Source organism: Oryzias latipes, chromosome 8 (genome assembly GCF_053564925.1).
Source record: "Oryzias latipes strain Hd-rR chromosome 8, Olatipes_Hd-rR_3.1".
Lineage (NCBI taxonomy): Eukaryota > Metazoa > Chordata > Actinopteri > Beloniformes > Adrianichthyidae > Oryzias > Oryzias latipes.
Genome location: NC_136244.1, coordinates 22,776,755 through 22,796,862, shown reverse-complemented (window position 1 = coordinate 22,796,862; position 20,108 = coordinate 22,776,755). Strand labels below are relative to the sequence as shown.

The 20,108-nt window shown below is 39.5% G+C and overlaps 1 protein-coding gene across 3 annotated transcripts in view; it reads right to left on the bottom strand.

Annotated features, from left to right (window-relative positions):
* Positions 1 to 20,108, bottom strand: part of cacnb1 (calcium channel, voltage-dependent, beta 1 subunit) — a 35,589-nt gene that overhangs the window by 3,929 nt on the left and 11,552 nt on the right. For 2 of the 3 annotated variants that reach the window (XM_011477914.4, XM_078951805.1), the window contains 11 exons: positions 15,375 to 15,494; positions 15,144 to 15,266; positions 13,725 to 13,861; positions 13,390 to 13,457; positions 9,570 to 9,730; positions 6,880 to 6,960; positions 4,746 to 4,804; positions 4,551 to 4,660; positions 1,963 to 2,114; positions 530 to 625; positions 251 to 436 (listed from right to left, as the gene is read on the bottom strand). In XM_011477914.4, coding sequence (XP_011476216.1) covers positions 251 to 436; positions 530 to 625; positions 1,963 to 2,114; positions 4,551 to 4,660; positions 4,746 to 4,804; positions 6,880 to 6,960; positions 9,570 to 9,730; positions 13,390 to 13,457; positions 13,725 to 13,861; positions 15,144 to 15,266; positions 15,375 to 15,494 — 1,293 coding nt within the window. Of the gene's footprint in view, positions 1 to 250; positions 437 to 529; positions 626 to 1,962; positions 2,115 to 4,550; positions 4,661 to 4,745; positions 4,805 to 6,879; positions 6,961 to 9,125; positions 9,155 to 9,569; positions 9,731 to 13,389; positions 13,458 to 13,724; positions 13,862 to 15,143; positions 15,267 to 15,374; positions 15,495 to 20,108 lie in introns of all 3 variants that reach the window. The other variant, XM_004071267.5, reaches the window with a different exon arrangement.

Sequence of the window (20,108 nt, the reverse complement as noted above, 5' to 3'; positions counted from 1 at the left end):
CCCTGTATTTTTGCACATGTGTGTGATTCTTCTCGGCTTCATAACAGCAGAAACCGGGCTTTATTGCACTACTCCTTCTGTCTAGCGAGAGCAGGCTGCAGAGGTCGGTTCAGGTTGCCGGAGTGCCCATCCCACACCGCAACGCCGTGCTTCAGACAGTGTGCTCTTCCTCTTTTCCCTCACTGGCTACAGCACCGTCCAAGTCAGGCCACAGATCCATGTTTCTGCGCAGGGAGGTGAGCACCTGTACCTGCAGGTTGGAGACGGGCTCGGGAGACGCAGCGAGGGCCGCCGTGGCCATAGTACGGTTGAGTAGGGGGTTGGGAGGGTTGCTGCTAGGTGGGTGTGTTGCCTTCCAATAAGCCTCCAGGTAGTCAGCCAGGTGTTCGCATGCGTCCTCCAGCTGGTTCTCATCCAGGATGATGTCAAACAGTTCCTGTGCCACAAACAAAGCAAGTCTTAGTTGGTGTTGCAGAAGCAGAGAATCAAAAATGTCCAAATAAAGTATAATTCCTAAATCAGGACTCACAGGTGGACATTGAGCCAGCTTGTCTGCTGCAACCATCTGAACGTTTAGATGTTTCGCCTGAGACTTTCCTCTGGATTTAATGAGCCTCTGGAGAACCTGCAGCGAGTCAACAGCAACAACTCAAATAGTACCGCATAAAAACAGGAGCTTGAAGCCAAGCTCATTTAAGAATGGGGCGTGGCCATTGGGGTAGGTGAAGCGTTCCAGCAAAAGTTTGTCCGTAAGATTCTAATTCAGCAACCTGATGGATGAGCGTGATGCATACAACGTTGTGGCGATGAGTGCTAAAATACATTTTTACTCTGTGAACTCTTTAAAAATACTGTACTTGATGCAAATATTCCCTTCATATCTCTAAGTGACACCACTATTGGAAAATCTTGTTTCAACTGTGCTCGAAAAAATAACAAGATCATACGTGCCCTGTTTCAGCAAAATGTAATTTCTGTTCCCTCTGCTGTTTTTTATTGGAGAAAATTTATTCCTGACTTGCCGTGGAAAAATGTTTGGACCCTGCATCAGAAATTATTAATTAATAACAAGATGAGAGACGTCTCCTACAAACTCCTACATAGAATCTATCCCACTAATCAATACATGATCAGATATAAGAAGACTATTGACCCCAACTGTACCTTTTGTAAAGAACACCCAGAAACAATCAGTCACCTATTTTGGAATTGTAATACTACTAAAAAACTTTGGAAAGATTGTGCATGTTTTATAAATTATAATTTAGATTCACAACATCAGATGAAATTTGAACATATCATATTTGTCCTACACGAAAAAAATATAAGATCAAACGTAAAATTGGCAATTAATCTAATTATAATATTTGGTAAATTTCATATTCATAAATCAAAGTTTTCTTCATCACAACTTTTTTTCCCTTTAATAATTAAAGAATTAGAATCTTATTTACATACTATTTCTAATAGTTTAAACAAAAAGGCCGTACATATTTATGAAAACTGTCTGTCTCTGAATATTTTCAATGCATAGCATTTGTAATCTTTTTGTAATACATGTACCATCCCCTGACATTGTTGTTGTTATGACTATTGTTCCTGTCATACATATTTGTTCCGTTTGTGTTGAATAATAAAGTTTATTAAAAAAAAAATCCACTCGAAGTACAAAAAAAAAAATAATAAAATACATTTTTACTTTGCCGTGTGTGAAAACAAATACAGGGCTGCAGTACACACTGTCAGAAAGAATGAAATAAAGCATATTAGGCAAACTCAAGTGCTCTTCTTCAACCCGTGACGCTGCTTCATCATATGTAAATTTGTTTTGGGTGTTTTTTATCCCCATTCTTGAAGCTCTCGTTTGAGCACCGGAACAATTTCAACAGCACCAGTTTGGCACCAGATGAAATTCCAAATGGTACCCATCCCTACAAATTAATACCAGACATGAAGGTTTACCTTGGGAGATGCTATTTTGATATAGACGATGATGGGAGCCAGAGAGGTCTTTGCCAGCTGAGTGGGGTGGTTGATGGTGTCTGCATCCAAAGCAACGAGCTGCAGGGTTCGGGCCAGCTCGAAGATGCGCTCAATCTCACTCTGCACCTCAGCTGACAGCACAGGAAAGAGACACAAATAAATAAACAAACAAAAAGTTATTAAAAAGCAGGCTGCTTTTATCTTTAAGGAGATGCAGCTTTGAACAGCAGTTAAATTCTCTTACTTTCTGCATAGTTATTAAACGAACATGTTAGTTCCTCACCGTGCACGTTTGGATTTTTTTTAAAAACAATGACAAAAGCCCACAAGCTTTCAAGGATGTAAATCAGGTTGGACCACAGTTTTAAGTTCCATTTATTCAGAGCTAAATGGAGCACTGGAGCATCTTCATTCAGTTGCCACCTCCAGACATTTCAGATTCTCTTAAGTGCTTCTGATCATTTCTAATTTGAGGTTGTAAAGGAAGGAGGCACTTAGAAATGAGATGCCTGTGGTACTTGAAATAGCTTACAATGAGGGCACAATTCTTCACCATGTAACCAAAACAGAAACAAACAAAATACAGATAAAAAAAACATACAGCATGGGGGGAGAAAACGTTTTTTTGTTAGCACAAATAGGCACAGCAAAATTATTGCATCAGGATAGCCATTCTAGACGGAGGACTTTTTGTTTTCATTGTTCCTCAGCCACAGCCAACCAGAGCTTTTGCATTTCAAGCGTAGTTCCAACATTCATCGAGAGGGAAAAAAATGGCGCCTGACATCATCTGCCGGAAGTGGAAAACATACAACTTACCTTAACCTTAACCCAGAAGTGATCAGAATTGTAAAAATAACATGCATTACAGCTTAAAACTGGAAATATTCTAGGTAAAACTTTATAATAACTATGGGTTATAGCTTGGTAAATTATTAACAAAACTGTAAGTTAACGAGTTATAAATAACTTTGTTAAGGATCTATAAATGTGCCTTTATAACTAAAAATTGATCATGAACAAGCATTTAATAAATTTCTCGACAACGATTTGTTAAGTATTAGGTAATGGCTTATCTGTTACTGGGATGTTGTTTCAAAGTGGAAAACATTCCTCATTTATTAACCGTTAAGAAAGGAGGGACATTTCCAACATTGATACACTGATGACTGTTATTTATAACCCATTAACTAACAGTTTATTCATGATTTATAATAGATGATTTATAATGATTTATAATAGATGATTATTATAAAGCATTACCAAACTGGAACTGGCAGGGTTTGCCAGTTTTTTTTCGAGCGATATGGGGCAGACTTCCGGTTCTGATTCTGGATGTCGATGTCTACAGCCAGGGTTAAACTGACAGCCAGAGTGCCCCTTGCCCTGGGGGTCAAACATCAGCACCTCCAAAGTTGTGCCAACTCAGCAGTGATGACAGATAACAGGCCGTTTAATCGACAGGGGCCCCATATTTCAGAAGCCTCCAGGAGGACTCCAAATTAAAGCTGTCCAGTCAGTCAGTCCAAGTGACAAGAAATGGGAACTTTTAAGGTAAGTAAATATGGATAACAACTGCAATAACTCAAGTTTTAACAGTATATAAAAGGTAAAGTCCAGCTCGTATAGGGGCCATTCAAGAGTCTTACTAAAGACGTACTGTATCCAGACTACTTTTAGGGGTAATTGCAATATGTGGTTTGAACAGCAGCAAGCAGTCGCCCACAGATCTCTGCCTGCGCGGGTTTCGTAATTCTTTCCTTTTTGTTCCAGACTGCAGGCTGTCACTCTGAGGTATGAGGAACAGAGAAACTGACAGGCAAACAGACAAACAATGTATGAGTACATGATGAATATAGTTAGGGGGGGAAAAGCGAAAAGAAGAGGGAGAGAAGCTGCATTGTTTCATTGCACGGAGAGCATACATACCCAGTACGTCTGAATCACAAGACAGAGAAGGAGGAGGAGGAAGAGGAAAGGTTTGGCAGAGTAAGGAGGATGGTTGAAGGGCACAAGAGACAAGATGAAAAGAGAGAAAAGGCCTAAATCAGACTCGATCAGAGGAGTTGTAAAAGCTTACAGGTCTTTTGATGAGGTACATCCTATGCTGTGTCTACCCTATTATGGCTAGGTCCTTAGATGAGTTATAACAAGTTGGATTCAAGGCTCCGAAGAATCCCTTTTTGGCATGTTGATCTAACATCAGCTCCTCCCAAAATGTTCTAATTTCTCCAATTTTTAATCACAAATTCCCCTGTGCCTGAGCAATCAAGTCAAACTGCAAGATGCAGCTACAAAAGCCAAAATAATAAATGTAGATTTGTGCTGAAGTTGGTTTGTGAGAATCAGAAACACATAAAAAATGTCTTTCTTGCTATTTGAATAAGCTGTTTGGAGTCTTATACTTTAAAAAAAAGTGTACCTAAAGAAACAGGGATATGGAAGAGACAGGAAAAGATGTTCAGCAACACGACACAATGAACAAACATCTTTAATTTTCCAGAGTTTCATTTTATAAAAGTTTTCACTGCCAGAAGACGTCTGGTCACCGAAGCGAGGTTTCTTACCCAGGCTGGAGCGAGTGCTGGAGCGCTCGATGATGGTGTGTTTGCTGGGGTTGTTCAGGACTGAACGTTTGGCCAGAGAGATGTCTGCTGTCACCCGCGTGATGGATATTCTGAAACAGAGATCCAGCACTTTACAGGATAAACGTATAACATTACAGGTCATGCATTGTTGAAGCCTTTTTTTTTTTCTTTTACCTTCCTTCAAACTTGTGTTTCAGAAAATCAAAGAGAGCTTTCTGCATCATGTCTGTCACCTATTGGATAACAAAACATTCAAAAACAGACAGCCATTAGTGTAGTTAGGTTCATTAAAAAGCAATAAAAATTTTTTTTTAATATGTTTTTTAGAAAAAAAATAGTTTTTCACATATTTCTTTCACTATAAACACTTATTTATGCAATAATCTTAAATCAGCAAATAATTTTCTGACTCAGCTATGTCTATTTTAAAAGATAGGTTTCTCCTAAAAAGCAAAAACACAAATTGAATAAAGTGTAAATATACCCGGCACTCACGATAAGTAAGGGATACTGTGAAAAACTTAGAGGATGTTGTAAAAAGTGTTTCACTTTACAGATTTTCAGGATACGGAGGCAATTGTATTGGAGTGGTGAACACTTTATTTAGGGTTTTTTTTCACATAATGACCTGACTGTGTTCATTGTCTTACTTAAAAGCAAAACAACAAAAATTCTAAAAGAAAATCCTTTTCAATGTGGCATCAATTTCAGCATTCTAGGGATGTAAAAAGCTGATTTTACCAGTAAGTCATTCCATCATCATCATTCAAACAGCCATGAGCATCGCTTAATGGATGAGCAGCACCATCTATCTGGCGATGGCGCGCCTTCAGGTTGGTACAGCATGCAGTCAGATGTGAAGTCAGGTGACCTTGTCTTCAAGTGTCATCAGCAGACTTCCATCAAGACTCGGAACTACTGGCAGAGTTTGTGAAAAAACACAGCCATGTTCTGCACACAGAAACACCACGCAGTTGCTGGCCCGTTTACCAGATGTGAGGGGTACCAGAGTTTCTGGAACATTCACAACCAACTCCACTGCTTTGACTGGAATGTAAAGGGTTTGCCATCCTAAATGAAAGCTTTTTTTTACTTTTATGCAATTAATAACTCATTGATTAGTACATTTTGCTTACATTAACCCACTTATGGAATCCTAAGGAAATGCAAGCCAGTTAAAACCAGTTAGGTATACATGATCTTACTGGCAGGAGCAGAGGGCACCGACACAGACCACTAAAAACGTAGATTTGGTGAAGACGACCATTTGACGTATTAAGGACTATTGGAGGTTTCTCCAATAGTCTCCAATGGAGGCCAGACATTGGCCTGAAGCCACCCTGGGGGGCCACCCTGGAGGATATATCTGTGGGATCCATTCTACTGAGTCTCATGGAGATAATCCCGATAAGCCTTCCTCACAAATGCCAGACAACCATTGCAGGTGACTCCACTGACAGCAAGACAGGGCCGTGTAAGTTTGCAGCGGACACAAGACCATGTGACCTGGACAATGCAGCAATGGTCTTCCATCATGTTCACTGATGAGTTTGGGGTCACCCTACCCAGAAATGATGGTCGTCAGCATTGTTAGAGAAGGTGAGCTTTGGTGGAGGAGGAGCAACATTCTGGGCAGGCATCACCAGTTGGAGATGGTTCAGTCACTGCACGCTCCTACCTCAGAGACATCATAGAACCACCATCATCCCCCAATTCCCCCAGGACACCCCCAACTTTCTGTTCATGGATGATAACACTCCACCACATGGTGCCAGAATTGTTACAGCTGGACTTCAGGAAGTCGGAGTGCCTCATATGATGCGGTTAGCAATTACCCCTGAGCTGAACCCCATAGAGTACGTCTGGGACCAGCTGAAGCAGAGACTGGATGATGGTTACCCCCCCCCCCCCCCCCCCCCCCCAAGTGATCTGGCAACACTGCATGTGGCACTTGTGGAAGAGTGGAACGCCTCAGAACAACATCATGAGACTAGAGGGGGCAGAACGTCGCTGTCAATTCATATCAAACTAATCAAAATAGTGTTTATTTTCCTGCATTATTAGAAATATCAAAGGGAACTTTAACGCATTTCATTAAAACTTAAACTAAATGCGATAAGAACTCATGCAAATAACAATATCCCTTACTTATTGCGAGTCGTGTAATTCAGTATAAATGTTACCATAAAACTAACATGTTTGTAGACAACTTGGAGCTTTATTCATATTTTTTTAAAGTAATTGTTTAGTTTAGATTTTTACAATAATTTAGAGTTTTTTGTGTTTGTCATCATAATGTGTGTCTGACCTCATAGCCTTTGAGAGACGGTCCCACCAGAATGATGGGTCTCATGGAGGGAACCACATCGTAGGGAGGGACGTGTTCCATCTGAGCCAGGACAGAAAGCACAGGAATCAGGGCGAGTCATGTCACCGTGCCATGTTTGCACATACACTCTGCACAGCTACACAAAGCTCACACTGATCAGCAGTCAGTTACACTCATGCATAAATCCCGGTTGTCACTCTCTGATGCAAGAGGTCAGATTGATGGATGGCAACTTTAAGATGCTGGAGTCCATTTTCCTTTTATTGAGTGCCTATGAGAGCTCACAGCCGGGGATCAATTTTAAACGGAGAGCACTGGCCTCAATTTCTTTGTCTGCAGTCTCACATAATTAAAGTGCCCATAATTAAACCAGACGCAAAGGTGTCAAGAAAGCTCTCGTGGCTGTCCCACAACGTCTAAAGCAAATGCTGTCTTCCTTTCTTGGTATAAATCAGAAGAAACCGCCAAAATATTGCAAGGAAAATCGTCAAAACTTGATTTTTTACTAAAAAAAAAAAAAAAAAAAAGGATTTAAAGGATTTCAAATGTATCAGTCGGTGTAAATGCCAAATAATATTCTTTACTTTCTGTGAGCAAAATACTGCACCAACACCACTAAATATAGAATTCTGAAGTGGATTTAACATGCAAGCCGCTTCCACCATTTACATGAAAAGTGAACCATTCTGTAATATTTTCTACTCATCACCTACACACAAACATAATCCACACTGCAGCATGTGAACCCATAGACTGTGAATCCTAACAGGAGTGATTCATCCATATGAGATCCATACGCATCAGCCTGCTTTAGCAGCTGTTTTCAGATGGAGAATTGTCACACGTTCCACAGATTCGCTTTGAGCGGCAGAAAAGTTCTGGACCTGCTCCTCAACATAAAATGCAGCGGCGGAAGCTCATTTCACCTCTTTTGTACTCACTGGAGCTATAAATAAATAGTCTAAAAGCATCCAACTGGCTCCTGTCAATGCAAGGGTCAAAGCTGGCGCACCGAACATAACAGTGCAATCCGGTTCTCTGAACTGCGTGAGAACAGAGCAGTTTAATGTGGCGTTACACAGATGAAGGCAAGAATCACTTCAAAAAATTAAGTGTTATATTTATAGAGCAAAGACACAAAAATAAAATCTTCTACAAAATGTAAAAATATATTTTTATGGGATTGGTTTCATTTTGCTTAACTGGTAGAATAGAATTACATTCTGTTTTTTCCAAAAAACAGTTTTTTTCCTTTTTCTGTGAACCTCTCAATGACAGAATGGTGGTGTAACATGCATGTCATTTGGAGGCTTTATATATACAGAATTAAACATGAAAGACCCACTCCATTTATCTTTTGATCCAGTCCTGGTTTTCCAATTGTTTTTTTTTTCATGATTATCCTGTTTTTAGCTAAAAAACAAACAAAAAACAGTTGTTTTGTAGGACATAATTTCTGCAGAGTGGCAGTAATTCATCAGAAGTGCACCTCTTAATTGTGGCCGGGACCGTTGCAAGCAACCCCGCCCCTCTTCCCTTGTCTGTTGCGGAGCGAGAAGCTTGTAGCCTGCCAAGCGTATCTTCTAATCACAAAAACCTCTTTTCCAAACTGCATTTTTTTATTTATTTTTTTCATCTGCTCCTGATTCCTAACAATTAAAATAAAGAAATACTGCAATTTTATGCTCAATTTTCTTTATATATGTCCATATATGTCCTTTATCATCAGAAAAATGCCACAAGAACATGTTAAAAACCCCATTTTCAGTGTGGGTCTTTCAATTGGATCTTCATTAGTAAAAAAAAATCCTACAATGTAAGCATTACAGTTTGAATAGTTACCCTAACCTGGATAAATGACTTGCTGTGAAAATACTGTAAATTGGTGTTTTTTTTCTCCTGCACGTATAATGCGAGATCCAAATATAAATTGTTGTGAAAGGCATGTCAATTTGTAAATGAAGAGCCAAAAGCAAAACTGAAAGACAGTCAGACTGACTAATTGGGGCGGATCTGCACCTGTATCCTGACAGCTGGGATCCAGATTGAGTGGAATTGACAGAATCATCAATACCATTTACACGTTTTACTCTGACAGTTCAATTCAGCTTCAATTTTTTTTTAAGCACAAAAAGCTAAAAGCGATCACATACTGAACAACACAAGACAATACAAAGCGGTAACAACTATAGCAGGGGGTTAGTTTGGGAGCAGACCACACTCACCGACTTCTGTTTCTGTTTAGCTGGACCCCCTACAGTATCATTCCAGGTAATAGCAGGAAGAGGCAGAAAACACAAGACCACATTTAGTTATAGACTTGTTAGGATTAGAGCAGACATCGAGAGAAAAGCTGTTTATTGATTAAAGGTTACACTGCCTGCCTGCAGTGGTGAGGTTAAAAGAGGAGGATTTTGAGGAGGAGCAGCCATGTCAGCGTTTGTTAGTTCAATCCTCTCCCAGCACACAAACATATCCCGCCATGGCCATCACGGTCAGAGCTTGAGGAGCCAAGTAGGGGTAGATTTGGGTGGTAAAGTGGATGTAAGTGCAGTGGCGAAGGGAGTTTATAGGAAGCTTGAAGGACCGTATTCAAAAAGGTGAGTGCGGGGTTGAGGAGCAGGGATGCTGCAGAGGGAAGCAAGGCATCTTGGGACCCCTAATGTTACCTTCTTAAAGAAGGGCAGTCGGTGGGCGTTGGCCTGAGGGGACGTTACGCTCCCCGACATGCCCTTGGAGGAGCGAGGCTCTCCCTGGGACTCAGGGGGCTCCTCGGCTTCCAGGTCGAGGGGGTCAGCGTCAAAGGGCATCGTGGAAATATCCACGTGAGCTGATGGGTTTGCGGAGGCACAGAACAGAAAAGAAGGAGGAGAAAAAACAGGATGAGGTGAAGAGAAAACAGGAAAAAAAAAGACACAAAAGGGTGAAGAACAAGTAGAAGAAAGAGGGTGAGAGGAATACTGGAGGTGGTAAGAGATGACACAGGCTGCGATCGAAAAATGTGATAAGTGTGATTTAAACTGGGAACAAAAGCTGACAAGAGTTTATAAAAAGGACAGCAATGATTACCAGGAAGTAAAGTGCAGACAGAGGGTGTAATGACTAGAACAGCAGGGAACAAAGTGAATTCAGTGTGAAAGCAACCAAACCTGAAGCATAGATGTGAAAAAACAGCAGCAAAGCAAGCAGACTACAGGAAAGGTGACCGAAGATGAATTGTGTTGGTGGACTGAAAGGGCTGTCGTCATAAAATTACAGGATATTGTGGGTTTAATTAGATTTTTGATTGGGGAGTAAATATACGGTGGCCCAGAAGGGTCACAACACAACACATTAACTTTATACACAACACACAAACTTTACACACAACACACTAACTTTACACACAACACACTAACTTTACACACAACACACTAACTTTACACACAACACATTAACTCACAACACAACACATTAACTCACAACACAACACAATAACTCACAACACAACACATTAACTCACAACACAACACAATAACTCACAACACAACACATTAACTCACAACACAACAATAACTCACAACACAACACATTAACTCACAACACAACACATTAACTCATGGCCACGAAGGGTCACAACACAACACATTAACTTACCTCACAACACATTAACTCACAACGGAAGTAAAGCAGCAATTGAAGTGCTTTTATTCTGAAATTTCTACTGGGCTGAGCAACTAACTACCTAACAGAAAGTAATGTCACAGTGAGCTGTGGAGGGAGCATGTTATTGCTACAAGAGAAGCTAGCAGCAGTGTTGCCAGAAACTTTGTACTACGGTTCTCCTTCCTCTAAACACACACAATATGAACGCACACTCCTCCCTCCGCTCTGACACCCCCCTCTGTCGCTGCACGCGCGCTCCTCTCCTCTCCTTTTTTCCGCTCCGTCCTGTGTGTGCTTGTGTGTTGGGGACTGCACGTGCTTGTGTGAGAGGACGGAGCGGAAAAAAGGAGAGGAGAGGAGCGCGCGTGCAGCTCCCTCCACAGCTCACTGTGACATTACTTTCTGTTAGGTAGTTAGCTGCTCAGCCCAGTAGAAATTTCAGAATAAAAGCACTTCAATTGCTGCTTTACTTCTGTTGTGAGTTAATGTGTTGTGAGGTAAGTTAATGTGTTGTGTTGTGACCCTTCTGGGCCATGAGTTAATGTGTTGTGTTGTGAGTTAATGTGTTGTGTTGTGAGTTATTGTGTTGTGTTGTGAGTTAATGTGTTGTGTTGTGAGTTATTGTGTTGTGTTGTGAGTTAATGTGTTGTGTGTTAAGTTAATGTGTTGTGTGTTAAGTTAATGTGTTGTGTGTAAAGTTAATCTGTTGTGTGTAAAGTTAGTGTGTTGTGTGTAAAGTTAGTGTGTTGTGTGTAAAGTTAATGTGTTGTGTTGTGACCCTTCTGGGCCACCGTATAAATATGACGATTTTTCTGTTCTTTTTAGGAAGAAGAACTTGAATCATCACAGAAATTCTGACGACTCCAAAAGACCAAAAATTAACCTGTGTAGGACTAAAACAATCATCCTAATGGAGGAAACTTTATTTTTAATACACAAACACTCAGAATGAGTTAAAAAGCATCTGAAAAATGCCCCTGGAAAGATTTAAAGTACAGTGGTCCCTCGCTATAATGCTGTTCAGCTCTCTCTGTCTCGCAGATTCTTTTAATGTATTAAATATCGTGTTCTGTATCCTGATTGGCTGTAGAAAATTTAGACAAATTTCAATACATATGTTCACCAGATCATGTGAAAAACCTTTCTACAATTATGAAACCTAATTTATCAACCTTTAGACATATAGTTAACCAGTTTGCATTCAATGCTTTTTAAACATTTAACCTATCTGATAATTTAAAGCCACTCAAGTTCCTATTCAAAGAAAAAAAACCTGAAAATCCTTTGATGTATCACTATTTTCAGTAAATAAAACCTAAAGGTTTTTGAAACTTATTGGCCATATCTGAATGCCCATCTCATTTTTAACGTTTTAATTGGGTTTGCTCCTCCACCTTTAACTAACTGTATTCATGAGATAGACAATTGGCATCATATAGCTTGACATAGCTTTTCTTTTCTTTTATTTGTTTATGCTGAAATTTGGTGATTGGAGCTCTGCTGAAAATGCGGTTTCCCTCTGGGATAAATAAACTATTCTGATCCTGATGGGTATAAAATCCAGAGTGTTTGTTTTTTAATGTAAACATTTTGTGGTCATGTCTTCTCTGTGCTGTTGTATGTTGTATAGGATGTATGCTTTTCCCTTTGTTTGTCATTGCTTGCAATGTCTGCATTTGTCTTAGAACAACAGATGCAGTTTTACTTTTGTTCCAATTCTGGCACATTTATGCTCTAGCTATGCCAAAAGATTCATTAATATGCATTGTCCTAATTTAAATAAACAATTATATCTCAGCTATTTGGTTTCATTCTATTATTCCAGGATAACTTTTCAACAAATGTTTAAACTTTGAGTGTTTAACATCTCCTGGCCTTTTTTTAGCCATTTTTTCTACTTTAGAATTTCAATCCATCTTTAAAATGTATTTTTGTTGCTAATGGTTAATATTCTTTATCTTTTTAAAACAACTCTAGCCTTTTTTGTTTATTTTAAATATATTTTTTTCTATTTAATACACAATAATTCCACAATGAACCTGAAACTGTCCAATAAACTAAATTCAGAGTAGTACTTTGTCAGTTTTTAACTGCCAAAATAAATAAATAAATACAAATACAATAAAAAACAATCACAAAAATTGAGATGAAACTGTTTTTATGTTTCATATCAAAGATCAAATGAGTAGAAATAAAATAAAAATGTATTAAAGCCAAGGTCAAAACAAGGTGGAAAAATGTATTTAAGGAGTTATTCTATGGAGCATCACAACTGTGTATCGTATCTCATTGTTTGTTTGAAACCAAAAGTTTCAAAGCTAAAAACGTCCGACGTGTTTGACAAAGTGTGAAAATGTCAAAAAAAGTGTTTAAAAAAAGGTTCATGTCTGTAGTGAGCAGTTTTACAGCCTTAAAATATGTGTACTTATTGTTTAAAAAAAAAAAAAGCCGTCCACTTTGCGTATTTCACCTATCACGGGTTATTATTAGAACGTACCACCCATGATAAACGAGGGACCACTGTGTACTGAAGAGATATAAACTCCCTAAATTTGAGGCTTTATTCAGTGAATAAGTACTTTATATTTCATTATTTTTACTTTCATAAGGCAGCTCTGTCATCCCAATGATGAACATACTTTATAAGCCCAGCATACTTTATAAGTTTAATGAGAGCGTTTCATTCATGTCTCTATTTCTGTCCCACCCTGCGTGCTAATGATGGCCTCCTAAGACCCGTCTCCCTTCAGCCTCTCAGCCAGGCAGCCTGTGATTCTGAATCATTCCTGGGTAACTAACCAATTATCGACATATTACACATCGCAGTCATGCCAGTGACCTCACCTGTGCCAGGTGGGGTGGGCCTGCGGGTTCCCGTGGCAACATCCAGACTAGAGCTTCCTCCTGATTTACTGTTTTGATTTAAAAAAAAAAGGAATAACTGAGTAATTTAAGAAAGATACAACATATTAAAGAATCTTTATGGAAAAAAAGATAAATAAGAGGCCGATGTGTCCAACAGTGACTTCACAGAGAAGTAGAATGACTCACAGCGGAGCTTTGGCCTGTTTAAGGATGTTTTACATCGTCTGCTGAATGAGGCATGACTCGTGTTTGACCTGTTTGAAGAAGCGAGGCAGTTGTTTGCTCTGCAGATGCTGAGGGGGCTACATGGTTACCTGGAGCTGAGCCGGTTCTGCCTCATCCGCTGCTCCTGCAGAAGACGCGTGTTCTCCAGTTTAACCGGGCTGGGAATGAAGCCCACCTCGCAGCCTTCCTTCACCAGACGCCCGATCCACCAGTCATTGTTGTACTTCTGCTCGCAGAACAAACCGACAGCAGTCAGAAAAAAGCAAAAATGGGAGCTTGTGCAGTACTGCATGTTTTGCTCCCGACACCCACACTGCAAATTTTGATAGTTACAAAGATTTCAAACCTTGTGCTTAGAAATTTATTTTACGTTGTTTTAACTTCTCTTTGCTTTACACTTTTCCAAGTTTTTCTCAAAATCAACACAGTCGAGAATTTTTGGTTTCACTAGGAGCTGGGAATATGGAAATTATTATTAAAATGAGTTCAACTCCTTTTGCTCCATAATTAACAGAAAAAAAGTTGAATTATGAAATCCTCAAATTGCACTGTAATATTTGGTTCAATTACAAGGATGTTATTTTAATATATGTTCACAAGGTAGGCTTTATTATTTTGGGAAGAAAAAGTTAGATTAATGTGCTAAGAAAAAGTGCTAGTTTTAGATTTTGAAGATTTATTGAGATGGACCAACTTGAACTAAGATCATATTGTCATTTTGTTCACATTTTGTTCTAAAACGAGTCATTTTAATTACTACACTAGTTTTTTTCCCAACTTTAATCAATAAGAACTACAGTTAGGTAAATAAACACTCAAAAAGAAATGTGCTTAAAATTAGCACAAAAATAATACTCATAGGTGTGTATGACCTTCAGTCTGAAGTAATTTTATCCAACAGTTTGCTTTTTAGCTTATTTTTTCTATTTGAATGTGGAATTCCTTTTTTCTAGAATTTGATTTCTTATGGGATTTCTTGTTACATAAAAAATACTTCCTGCATGGACAGATAATTTTACTACTTTCTAGTGATTCATTCATAATATTGAGTGTTTTTTTCACTATTTTTGGCTACCTCTTTTTGCAGTGCACTCGTTTAGCTATACACTGTAAAAGACCTCTGTTACAAGTCTTATTTTCTCTCTTGCAAAAGAAATCTTATTAAGAAAGTTGTTTTTAATAGCAAAACAATCTGTCTTAGTGACTCGAATTCTTTCTTAAAATAAGAATTTTTGGGAAGACCTTTTTCCTTACCAGGTTTTTCTTTTTTTTTCTTTTTTTACAGAAAGTCTGCCAATTGGGTAAATATTGTTGATTCATTTATGATGGGCCTGTTTTTGAGTTTTGATGAGGTGGAAAATGCTGCAAAACACGAACCCTTGTTTTCGTTGCAACCATCTTTTTCAGTCAACGTGAAGGGCTAATCTGTGTGTTCTCCTTGTTATGAAATTTAGAAAGAATTCTTTGATTTTACATAAACGAACAAAAACACGATGGGTCATTCTAACCTCTTTAATATGCAAGAAGTCTTTGGCTTCAAAAGAAATGGCCATGCCCTGCACAGGAACATCGTCGTTGGGGCCTGGGTTGTAGCCGACATTTGTGCGCACGGCAAATGCCACTGGTTTGGTCTGCAGGCATGATGGGGGGGAGAAAAAAAAGCTAGTTAAAAACATATAAGGACAAAATAAATAAATAAATAAACATTGCTGGATAATAAGTCCGCAATCATCTTGTACCTTTGCTTTCTCAAGTGTGGCAAGAGCCTGCCTGTCAGCCTCCTTCCTCAGAGCTTCGGGATCCTCCTCCAGCGACACGTCCGAGTCTGACGGCCGGCTGGTGTAGGAGTCCGCAGAGCCCTGAAATGCACAGCAAAGTCACAAAACAAGGAAAAGGAACAAACCGCTGAGTGATGAGAGTGATGCGAGCATCAAAATGATGCGAGCATCAAAGAATCAAAACTCTCTCTGGGCGAAAGAAAAAACCCATTTAATTTGGATAAGACCTGTTTGTTCATCCCGTCTCCTCATTAGACCGCTGCCTGCCCTCCTTTGCAACCCGAAAGTCATGCATGAATACTGATCCGGAGTTGTTAAGACCGCTTCAAGAAGTGAAACCGACATAATCACAAAAGGGGAACGGCCTTTCATACTGTATGTAAGCTGACTCTTTGTAATATGAGGTGGGTAGGGTGCATAAAAACAGGCTGCTGTGTTCACTACAGCGCCGCACGGGTGACTTCAATCTTTATGCAGAAGTTCAACAGCCTCTTTGTGTGGGAGTATAACGAACAGACGGAAACATTGGCAGAGGAGGGGGGCTAAAAAATGACCAATGGAAGGATATACATTTCTCATGAAGTGGCTACAGTTTCCAACGCTCCTGCAAGGTAACTTGACCCTCACATGCTGACCCTGATGGAGACACTCGTACCACAATAAAAACCTGCACCTCCTGTGCAGCCCGCGATTCAGCCCGTGTGTCTGAAGAGTTACGGTGCTTAATTTATATAACAATCCCACTCCTTTTCTCGTTACAGTTTTCCCTCTCTGAGCCGATGGGCTGCCTGAAATTTGTGGGAGGCACTCGCAAGAATGTGGACAGCCGAGTGCCAGGCAGAAGTTGTGACTCACTTGACGTAGGATTTAAAAAAAGAGGTGAGAATGTACAAAGATGACAAACGGCATATGCAATGTTGATTAAAAATTCCCAGCACTGATGACATCACAGAGGACAGTAAATGAGTAAGGAAGACTGAATGAGCTGTGGATTTTTCATGATTAATGAACAAGTGTTAGAATTCCCTCAGCCCTGTCTATTAAGATGTTAAACAATGAACTACAGAGTTATTACCAAAGACATGAAGGTTGGGGATTAAATGTTGATATTTTCTGGTTAAGATTGTGTATATACACAGTAGTAATAGCATTTACTTTCATAGTATAAAAATTATATAGTTGCCTCAGTGTTGCCACTTCACAGACAATTAATCAAAGTTTATTTTTATACCACTTCACTTAACCTCAACTTAAAATGTTGAGCTAAATGATTTGAAGCAAGGAATTAAGAAGTTAGAAAAAAGCTTGGAATAAGATCTATAAGTGTATAAAAACAAACTTTTTTGTATAATCTTCAGTTTTCCATTAGGATAAAAAAATAGTTTGACATGCAAAGGAGAATTTTATAAAAGCTAAGCACTTAAAGACCCACTCCAAAGAAAATCATGTTTTTCTGTGTTTTAACAAGTTCTTGTGGCATTTTTCTGACGACAGAGGACGTTTATGAAGAAATTTAAGCTTAAAATTGCATTTCTGAGTATTGCTTAATTCAAATCAGGAGCAGACGAGAAAATGCTTTTTTAAAAAGGTCGTATTTCTCACGTAGAAAATACGCTTAGTGGGCCACAAGCTTCCTGCTTCGCTTCATTGTGATGCATCCACTTGCAGACAAATAGGTCCATGTCTGTGTTTGTTTTCCTCGCCTGAGCTGGTATCTGAATCAAAACTGCATGTCTGGATGGCTCAGATATTGCCAGACATTGTTATTGCACCAGTAGTGTTGGGGTTATAAAGGGCTGTAAGCTAACGAGAGAGCGCGTAAATGGAATGCTTTGTTTTGGGTGACAGTAAGAGGGGGTGGGGTTGCTCTGTGCCAACAGTCGCACCCACAACTCAGGCGAAATTCTAATGAACTTCTGCCGCTCTGCAGAAACTATATCCTAAAAATGACAAACTTAAATAAAAGACCGCTGCAGTTTTGAACCTGACAATGATTTGAATATATGACCTCTATCATCAGAAAAATACCACAAGAACATGTTAAAAACATCATAAACACAATTTTCATTGGAGTGGATCTGTAAGTTTGAAGGAAGAAATTCAGGCCTGTGTTCAGTTTGGATCTCATTTGAGCAAAGTTGATATTTTTTGGACTAGTTTACAAGTCAAGCACCACTTTTGGATTTTAATTTACCCATTTCATTTTAGCCATCTGCCCTCTAAATGATGGCCATAGACAACTGTAGAACAGTAAAGTCTCCTGTGCTAAACATTGATGTCAGGTGTGCAAGTCTTTGGACACACGAGAAGGATTTTTCTCTCTTTTTGTGGTTCCATGTCAGCGTGATCTAAGACAAAACGACAAGCAGCAAAGTTAATTCCAATCGTTCCACTTGTTGTACGGATGCGTGCTACCTCAGTCACACTTCCTGTTTTATTTACTTAAACTCTCTGTGCCAGCATCCCACTCAGGTAAAAAGAATGATACTGTCAGTAGCATCTAATGAGGACAGCAGCCCACGCTTGTGTGTGTCTGAATCATCTTGGGAACACACACAGGTGCATACTAACATGGATCCCCAACTAAGAAGGTTGACGGGGAGCTCACAGGAATGATAACAGAAAAGAAAAGATGGAGCAACGACGTCAGAAACCTCCTTGAACTAACCAGTTTACCACTACGGGTCACTTATGCAGCAATAGGGAGTAGGAGGGAGCTGCGATGGCGGTTTGTGTGCCTATGGTTGTGTCTCTGAGTCATCTGTCCAACTGACTCACATCATACACACAAAACCAGAGAAAAAAAAGTCAACGAGCGACACAGAAGTCAATACTAGGCTGTCAAAGAAGAAAAAGATAATAGAAACAATGAGGTAACCCTTAGAAGAAGTCTATTCTGCTGTGAAAGGCGGAGAAGATGCTGCCATTCATTTGATTTCTGTCACTTTCCTCATCTTCGCCCTCGCATCTTCTCTCTGATGTCATTAGGTGGCATCTCTAAATTAGCTGCTTGCTTCATTTCACATACATCTCCTGTTTAAAATAGCTACAGGCCACCTGATGGCAACACTGCTTTCCTATTGGCCCGGCCACAGCTGAGACCCTGCAGTGTCATAGTAACCATCACTGCAGCTTGTTACAGATTGCCAGCAAGGGCTGCACGGAGAAGGAAAGAACACACAGAAATCAATATTCAATAACATGAAAAAAGGAAAAAAGGTGGCAGCATAAAAGCTTTCCACCAGGGGACGAATTGATAACGTCTCCACAAGTGGGAGGCCTTGTTGAAAACCACAGAAATACATTTTTAGAAGAAATTCTCCAAAACCTTTCTCCTCCATTTTCTCAACTGTGGCTGTCACAGTGATGAATTTATGGCTGGGAGAGCTGAAAACGAATAAATGGAGCTGAGAGGATGGGGCAAATAAGGAATGGAGGGATGCAACACAATAAGGCAAGAGGGCAGAATGGCAAGTGCTTTGCATAATGAAGACAGAAAAGCGTTGACCTGTAGGGAACCAGTTGAAGTTCATAAGAAGCAAGAAGGCTATTTAAAGAAATCATAAAAAAAAGCAAGCAGCTGAGTGAGAAGGACCATTTAAAATGTAAATGATAGATTTAGTCTTGATAGCAGGGCTGCGAGTTGGCGAGAGTTGAACGATACAATACCACCTTACACATATAGGACATATCCTTAAAAGAGTCTGGCTTTGAAAAACTTTGAATACTTAATACACCTTTCACATGTATAACATTAATACATTTCATTTAATTGTCAAAACATTAAAAACTGCAACTGTATTCAGAACTCTTCGTTGATTGGTTTTCACAATAAAATGTTTTCAGGCTAAAAAAAAATTTTTTAAATGTGCCTTGAAGACCCCCTCTGATGAAAATGGTGTTTTTGGTGTTTTTAACATGTTCTTGTGCCGATTTTCTAAGGGAGGACATACACAAAGGAAATTAAGCTCAGCAGTTGAAAAAAATGCTGTTTGGAAAAAAAAATCACATTTGTTAGGTAGAAAATGCGCTGGGTGGGCCACAAACTCTCTACATAGTCGACTAGATCCATCTTCGTCTTCGTTTTCCTCGTCCGATCTGGAATCTGGCTCAAAACTGTACGGCTGGATAGCTACAATATTGCTCGCCACTTTTGTTGCAATGGTAAAATGAAGTTTAGGGTATGAGTGACGGTAAGTTAGCGGGAGAGCATGTAAACAGAGAGCTCTCTGCCCACAACTTAAAGACAACTTTCTACTAAACCCTGCCGCTCTGCAGAAACGATGTCTTAGACAGCAACGCAGGTTTTTTGATTTAGCCTAAATCGGCATCATCATAATTACAAGACAGCTGGGAACGAATTTACAATAGACCAAAAGATGATCAGAGTGATATGCAGTCTCCAATAATCTGCATGTTTCAGTTGTGTCAGTGAGCTGAAGAACACGGGTTTTTGAATGCACCTTTAGCTAATGGTGTTCACACTGGACCAGAATGGAGGGGCTTTTTTTTTTCTTTTGCTACTGTTTACTAGCGCATGTCTGCCACCTACAGTTGGAAGAGGCTTGATGAGAAATGTCAAAGCGGTGCAAATTTAGCAAATCCTGATTCCAGCCTTTTTCTTTCACAGCTCTATTCTGATATATAAAAGACTTGGTGTCAAATACAGGTTTTCTCAGTCGCTTTAGTACAATT